Source organism: Ipomoea triloba, chromosome 13, assembly GCF_003576645.1.
Source record: "Ipomoea triloba cultivar NCNSP0323 chromosome 13, ASM357664v1".
Taxonomy (NCBI): Eukaryota; Viridiplantae; Streptophyta; class Magnoliopsida; order Solanales; family Convolvulaceae; genus Ipomoea; species Ipomoea triloba.
The window spans coordinates 17,239,885-17,247,367 of NC_044928.1; the positions used below are offsets into that span (position 1 = coordinate 17,239,885).

The 7,483-nt window shown below is 37.7% G+C and overlaps 1 protein-coding gene across 5 annotated transcripts; it reads right to left on the reverse strand.

Moving 5' to 3' along the window:
• Positions 1-3,416: 3,416 nt before the first annotated feature.
• LOC116002550 (putative late blight resistance protein homolog R1B-16) lies at positions 3,417-7,278 on the reverse strand. 5 transcript variants are annotated; one of them, XR_004094498.1, is made up of 3 exons: positions 4,407-7,278; positions 4,088-4,173; positions 3,417-3,634 (listed from the first exon to the last, which is right to left on the reverse strand). XR_004094498.1 is itself a non-coding variant. In XM_031242720.1 (2 exons), exons 1-2 carry the CDS (start codon positions 7,098-7,100, stop codon positions 3,563-3,565), a joined length of 2,766 nt encoding a protein of 921 aa, XP_031098580.1. In that variant the 5' UTR covers positions 7,101-7,278; the 3' UTR covers positions 3,417-3,562. The 5 variants fall into 5 exon arrangements, 2 of the variants coding, with proteins under 2 accessions (XP_031098580.1, XP_031098581.1); XR_004094497.1 differs by having other exon boundaries at positions 3,417-3,642; XR_004094496.1 differs by having other exon boundaries at positions 3,417-3,642; positions 4,088-7,278.
• Positions 7,279-7,483: the final 205 nt, after the last annotated feature.

Below are 7,483 nucleotides of genomic sequence, written 5' to 3' on the forward strand. Positions count from 1 at the left end.
AGTCTCTACGTCACTTCGTCAGGCGTAGGGAGGCTCTGCGTCACTCAGTCAGGCGCAGGGGAGTTTTCTATATCACTCAGTCAGGCGTAGGCCGTGGGGGTGTGCACACTTAAGTATAGATACTCATGTCATTTTCGGGTTGGTATCAGCTTTATGGACCTAGGTGGGGCCAAACTAGGGACCATAATGATGAACCTTCGTCCAAGGGATCACGAACGAGACTTGGGGCAGGACCGTAATCCCCATGTCCAGATCCGATTTCGGTCTAGTCAAAGAAACTTGTATCCTCAATAAGGTCTCTTGCTTCTAGTCAGAAACTAAGTAACGTTTTCATAATTGAAGACAACTAGAAGTCATAATTGTGGCATTGACATGTGTGATAGACAGGGATAGTTCTGAAAACCTATCCTGTATGAAAAGAAATCAAAGGCAACCTAGTTTGATGAACTAGGAAGTTTGATAAGGAAATGTGTTGTGACTTATATACTCATTATATGCTTGTGATTATATGGCATTAATTGTTGATTGCAGTAATGAAAGGCATGGACACCATATTTGGTAATGTGTATTTACCCTTATGAATTATTTGTCAAAACTTTTATCTGATGGAAGTGACAAATGGATTACCTTACTTAGCCGTTGTGCTAATTACACTTCACCGTGTACGTCATTTCAGATGTCATCCAGTGAAGGATCCTGTAGCCCGGCAAACACTCCTGATCATGTTTGCCCGGGACCTACTTTTGTTGGTCAGACTTTGCATGACACGTCGGGCAGAGACCCGTATTCTCCACCCTATTCTCAAGGCTACTCTCCAGGCTATACTCCAGCATCCCCTGACTATACTCCAGCAACCCCAGTCAGCCCAGTAAATATCTTTTGGTAACCTTAGTTTTGGCTGACTCTAGTTTGTTAGGTTGTGGAGGACCCGGAGTTTGTAATAACAGCCGTCGGGCAAATTCTTATAAATACCTTTTGATATTAATATATATGCCTAAAATATTATATTTTGATGTTTGGGGTGTTGATGTTGAGTGTGTTTCTTTTAGCCTGTGCACTTAGAGTGGAAGTTTTATCAAAGAGGTGATAGGCTTCACTCTAAGTGTGGCGGTAGCACCCAGTTTACTGCTGTAAGATATATAAGCTTCCACAGCGTTATATTACGCATATTGTAATAGTTGTCGGAGCAGAAATTGGGGTGTTACAGTTTTTGATAGCAACCTCCCAACTCCTGAAGACATACTCAGTCGCAGTAGAATGGATGCAACTGAAGCTCGCCGTCTCCTTGCTACGAGAACCGGGCTTCTGACCGCGAGACAGATTTGGGTCGCATGGCCGCCCCTGGAAGCGGACTACACGAAGCTAAACTCCGATGGTGCCATGAAGGCTTCTTCTCGCCTTGCGAGCGCGGGAGGACTCTTGCGGGATCACAGAGGGAATTGGTTAGCTGGCTATACTTGTAACATTGGGATCGCGAACAGCTTCCTAGCAGAGTTATGGGGTCTTCGGGAAGGCCTTCTCCTTGCAAAAAACCGAGGAGTCTCCAAACTCATCGCTGAAACGGATTCTGAGACCATGGTCCAAGTGCTACGCAAAGATGGGATGACCACGACCAACTCCAACATGCTTGTTACAGATTGTAAGTTACTCCTGGATCACTTTCAAGACTGTAAAGTTGTGCACATCTTTAGAGAAGGTAATCAATGTGCGGACTATTTGGCAAATCTCGGTCAAAGCTCACCTTTTGGAACAACTATTCTAGACCACCCGCCTGAAGGTTTGACGGACTTTCTCCAGCGGGACGCCTCGGGCCTTGCCTTCAGCCGACGTCACTAATCTCGGGACCCTTGGTCCCCCTTATTCACCAAAAAAAAATATTTTAATATTTAAGTACTATATTTCCACACTTCCTTATACACATACCTCTAAAAACTTTGATTGTGCGTGTTTTTCAATTTAACATTTTGTAATATAAAAAAGTTTCTATTCTTGGTATTCACCATTCTAACGCCGGCACACACCATTGAAACTAGGGCACACAAAAACACCGAACATGGCACACATTTTTCCCATAGTTTGCTCAAGTTTATGCATGCAGTTTTCAACGGTAGACAAACAACTAACACATGGCTTAGATGAAAATACACATTCATTTCATTATTCTACAATATTTGAAAATAAAAGCAAACAATTAATATTGCTCTAAATCAAGCCGTACATTTCATGCTTTTGATTCCATATTTTGTTCCCTATTTCAGCTGGCTGTAAAAAAATAACTGCAAACAATTCCATCTTTTGTTACCTATCTCAATTATAAGTTTCATTGTGCTTTAATTATAAAAACTAGTAAAATAACTGTACATACTCTTGCACCTTTGAATTTTATTCCTCGTATAGCATATATGGCACACAATATATTGGTGGCACACAATATATAAACGATTGGCTCACAATATATCAGACTGTGCACACAAAATATCTATTTTGGCCTTGAATTAAAACTAGCGTGTATATCAAACATAAGCTCAAATTATATGGGAAAAAAAAACTGTAAACGGCTCAAATTATATGGGAAAAAAAACCGTAAACTAATAATAATTCGTTTCAACTGGCCGCATATTTGCAAATTATAAATCAAAAATGGGAATTCCATACATGGCCCTTTTTCTGATGTTAATTCCATTGCATTTCATTTACTACCATATTTATAATTGCTATGCACGTCCATAAGTTAAATATTTCCTTTCCTTAATTTCAGTCCACAGAAAATTAGTAATGGACTAATTTATCCTTCATCTTAAAATCTGACTTGATCATGGGGAATAATATCATTTAATCTCAACCATTTATTAAATTTCTATGGATGGTTATGATGGGTCTTAATAGTCCTCTATAGTATAAATTTTCAACACTGTTTGATTGCTCGGTTGACTTGACAAGTCAGTATAAATGCCACATAGCTTTGCTTTAATTTCAATCCTTTAAAGAGTGTGGCCCGCTGATTGGAATATCTGTGGTTCTTATGTTTTTAGATGTCCTATTTCAGCTCTTCTACACCTCAAGAACTAAGAAATCTGTTTCTCAGTTTCTGATATGCCTATGTAAGAATCAGCAGATTCTTGATCTGGTGATAAAATGAGGGTGCTGAATGTTTACCAAGATTATTACAGTGGTACTACTTTTCTCAAATTTATTCAGGATAAATGTAATGTGTGCATTGGGTCAGTGTCTTCTAGACCAGAAGACTTCGCTTCTCCAGATACGAAGTAATCTTACTTTTGATCCTTTGGCCTCAACAAAACTGGTGCAGTGGGATGAAATTAAGGGATGACTGCTGCAAGTGGCCTGGTGTGGGGTGCAATGGTGCAGGATATATTACGAGCCTAGACCTCAGCAACGAGCCAATCACCGCGGGATTCAACGAGCCAACCAGTTTTATATTATTATATCAATTAAATTAGTGCACACAAAATTTTTTATTGTGCATACGTTTTGTTTACATCATAAAAACAAAAGTTAAATAATGAATATAGTCCGTAATTTATTTTCCAAACTTTTATCTTCACAAATACATCACACTCATATATACAGTACCTGTTTTGTCACCCTGTGATCTTCCCCTCTCAATTTCGACCTATAACACTAACAATAAAAATCTATTAGTATATTAATAAAATATATAGGGATCGGAGTATAAATGAAGGTAAAAAAGAAATTGAAATATTAAATTATAACTAAGTTGAATGAATGTGGAGGAGATTTGTGTTTTTGTTTTCTCACAACATTGACTTATATATTTTTGTCATAAGAAATCATATGCATGGTACTATATATAATATATCCCTAGCAGAAACAAAATTAAAATTACAAATTAGTCATGAGATGGAATGCAAGGGATACAACAATCTAAGTACAAAATTAAAGAGGACGTGAAAGCAAATCAAAACAAACCATAAGTTATTCCAAAATTTAACATGTTGAAGCCATTCAGTTCTTGAGTTCATAAAGAAATATATGCACCAATGTAACTGATCGACTTAAATCAATTAAGTAAAATTAAAACTAGTTCTTGAACCAAATGTCTAACCAATTGGGGTAAAGGCCGCATGCGCTCCATTTAGTAGAGGTATCAGGTTCCATCCATCAAGAAAAACTATTACGTTCAATAAATTCCTAGAAAATAAGAAACATGATTATTGTTAGCCACTAAGTTACTGTGATTTATCTCCTCCCACATGTTTTGTCGGGGCAGGGCTTAGGGTTGGAGAATATTCAACATTTTTGGAAGTAGAAGAAACATGAAGGGAATAAATGAGAATAAAGTTGAAAGAAAATAACCAACACACTGAATCACAAGGCAGGCTCAGAAACATTGCTAGTTTGCAAATTAAATTAGAAAATATTACCTTTGGCTCTGGGAGAGTATAAAATACACGGAGAACAAGTTTATCGTCACCAAAATCCCGCCGGTCTTCTTGAATATTTTTAGCAGAAGTCACAAGGCTGGACGAACAATGCTTTAAATGAATTAACTGCAATGTGTTAATCTCACCAAAACCAGTTGGAAATTCCACCAAATGATCACAGTCATTAAGAAATATGCATTCAAGAATGGGGAAATGATCAGCATCCACACTCCAATGCTCGAGGGTTGAATGTCCAGTAACTTCCAAATACTTTAATTTGCAGAAGCCATTTCCTGTTGCTTTCCACTCTGGGCCACAGAAAGCATTGTATCTCAATTTTAGAACCTCAAGGTTAGGCAATGTGTGAATAATAGTCATATCCTCCCATGAAAAATATGTTCTTTTGAAGGTCAATTTCTTGAGATTTGGTGGAAAAACTTTTTGAAGTTTGATGTCACATATCGGAGACCATTGATTTGTTTTAAATTTTAAGTTCTCCAGCTGATTCAATTTGAGAAGACCTTCCATTGAAATAGGTGGTAGCAAATCCCAAGTTTCTTTACTTAAAGAATGCATGTCGTAACAATCCTTATAGTCCATTAACTGAATTCCAAGTTCCTTTACGTTTGGAATCCCTTTGAAGTCTGGCTCAGTTCGCAAACGATGAGGTAGACTCAACCAAGATAGAGTTTGTAGATTTTCTTGAACCAACTTTAGGAGATGGAAGTGATGAAGAGTTCGTTTGGAGAAATGAACATGCCTTATTTGTGGCATACCCAAAATATTATTTGGTGAAAAACAAGGCCAACAACCATCAATAATGATAGTTTGCAAACATCGAAGCTTACACCACTGGTGATCAATAAAGGCAATAGTATATTGAGTTTTCAGTCTAATCCTTAGGGCTAAGTATCTTAAATGAACAAGATCTTCTATTTCCCTTGGTAGGTCATTTAGCCTATATTGACGAATGTCCAACACCCTTAGCAGTTTAGAATTGGGAAGTATTATGAACTTGCGGTAATAAATACCTATACCTTGATGATATTGGAAAGAACGCAATTCATGGGATGTATGACTCGTATACCTTGATGGATTAATTGGCTCATTGCTTAATTGATCACTAACGACCCGACAGCAAGCTTTTCGGTCCGAGCTGCTTGTTGCTAATCCAAGCTCATGCACATTATTATTCCCCTTTATAACAAACAAAAGCTTCGCCCTCTGAGCCTCTCTCAAGCTAAAGCTATGCAGCACATCATGGAGCTTACAATACTTTATTTTGTTGTCAAAACAACTCCACTTATCAATTTGAACTAAACTTCTGTCCACAAGATCCTGTAAGTAATCATATGCCACATCTTCCATGCTTTTATTCAACTCTATCTTTAAGAATCCCTCTGCAATCCATAGCTTAATCAGCTCTTTCACTTTAATCGCCTCATCTTCTGAGAAAATTCCAAAGTATAAAAAACAAGTTTTCAAATGCAGAGGCAAGTGGTTGTAACTTAGTGAGAGTATTTTTGAACATTTCATTTCGGGATCAGTGTTAAGCAAAGGATCCAAATTTGCAACAACATTCTCCCACTGATTTAGTGATGGCTTGTTGGATGAGGAAAGAAGCCCAGCAACCACTATAATGGTTAGAGGTAATCCTTGACATTTTTCAACAATACATCTACCAACTTTCTCAAATTCAAGGGGAAATCTTTTTTCTACAAATACTCTCTTGTAAAATAAATCCCAGCTTTCATCGAGATTTAAAAGCCGCATGGAATAAAGATTGTTACCAGAACTAACATAGTTAGCCACCTGTTTGAGCTGTGTAGTCAGTAATATTCGACTTCTGAAATCTTCTTCTGGGAAACATCTATGAATGGCATCCCATGCTTGAATGCTCCATATATCATCTATAACAATGAGATATCTCTGACCCAACAACTTTTGGCGTAGTTTACTTTCTAGATGAGAGACATCTAGGTTGGTGTCATTGGAACCGAGAAGGTCACAGAGTATTTCTCTAAGATTGTGTTCTTGAGATACAGTAGTCCATGCTCGAATGTCAAAATAAGAAGCAATTGCAGCTTCATCTTTGTAGACTCTTTGAGCTAAAGTAGTCTTACCGATGCCTCCCATCCCTGTGATTGAGATGACTTCCAGGTTTTTTGAATCTGAAATGAGCTTGTGCTTGATGGTTTCAAACTCATCGTCGCATCCTACCATTACATTGTTGGGCTCTGAAGAACGTTTGGAGGAGCAATCAGCTTTGATATTCTCTATTGCTGCGTTTCTTCTTGGCGGCTCTACAGAGTGATTGCGATTGCTCTCAATCTGAATCTGAATAATCCTCCCTTCAAGAGATTCAATGTCTCGCGTTACTTGTTGCAAGGTCTGATGAAGACTCTGATAAGGCTCAACAGGGGCATCTTCCTCGTTGTAGAGTTGATATAATTCTAATTCAATTTTGCTCTCCGCTTCAGCAGCTACATCTCTGATCTCTGTCTCCAAGCCTCTCCATGCGGGGCAGTTGATGTTCTTCTTCTGAGAATCCTCCAAAAAGGCTTGCAAAAATCGGAGCTTCTTACACAAAGATCTGATCATTATTATTTCTCTATCATCAACACTCAAACAAGGAAGAGGTTGTAGAAAATGGAAGTCTATTGTATTTAGTAAAGTGACAAGAGAAATAGCCATTATATTGAAGGAAGATTGATCGATCGATTAAACACAGCGAACGAAATGTTTAAGAAGCTCAGAATATAATCTATCTATATATCTCAAGAGATGCATCCAAGTAGTTTGTTTATACTTTTCTTGGAACCATCAAGAATTCATGAGTGTGATCTAACAAAGTTTACGCACAGAAATTAAAGGCTATGTAGGAGATAAATTAAAGCTTGACGGGAAAACTCCAAGTCTTCTAATGAAGTCTATCCACAGTGTGTGGTAGGTAAAGAAGGATCATATAATTTTCTCCTTATTTGAGCACATATAATTTCTCCTTATTCCTTTTTGGGTACCATATATTAATACTCTTAACTCTTAAGCCCATTATTTTTTTTAATCATACATGAGCC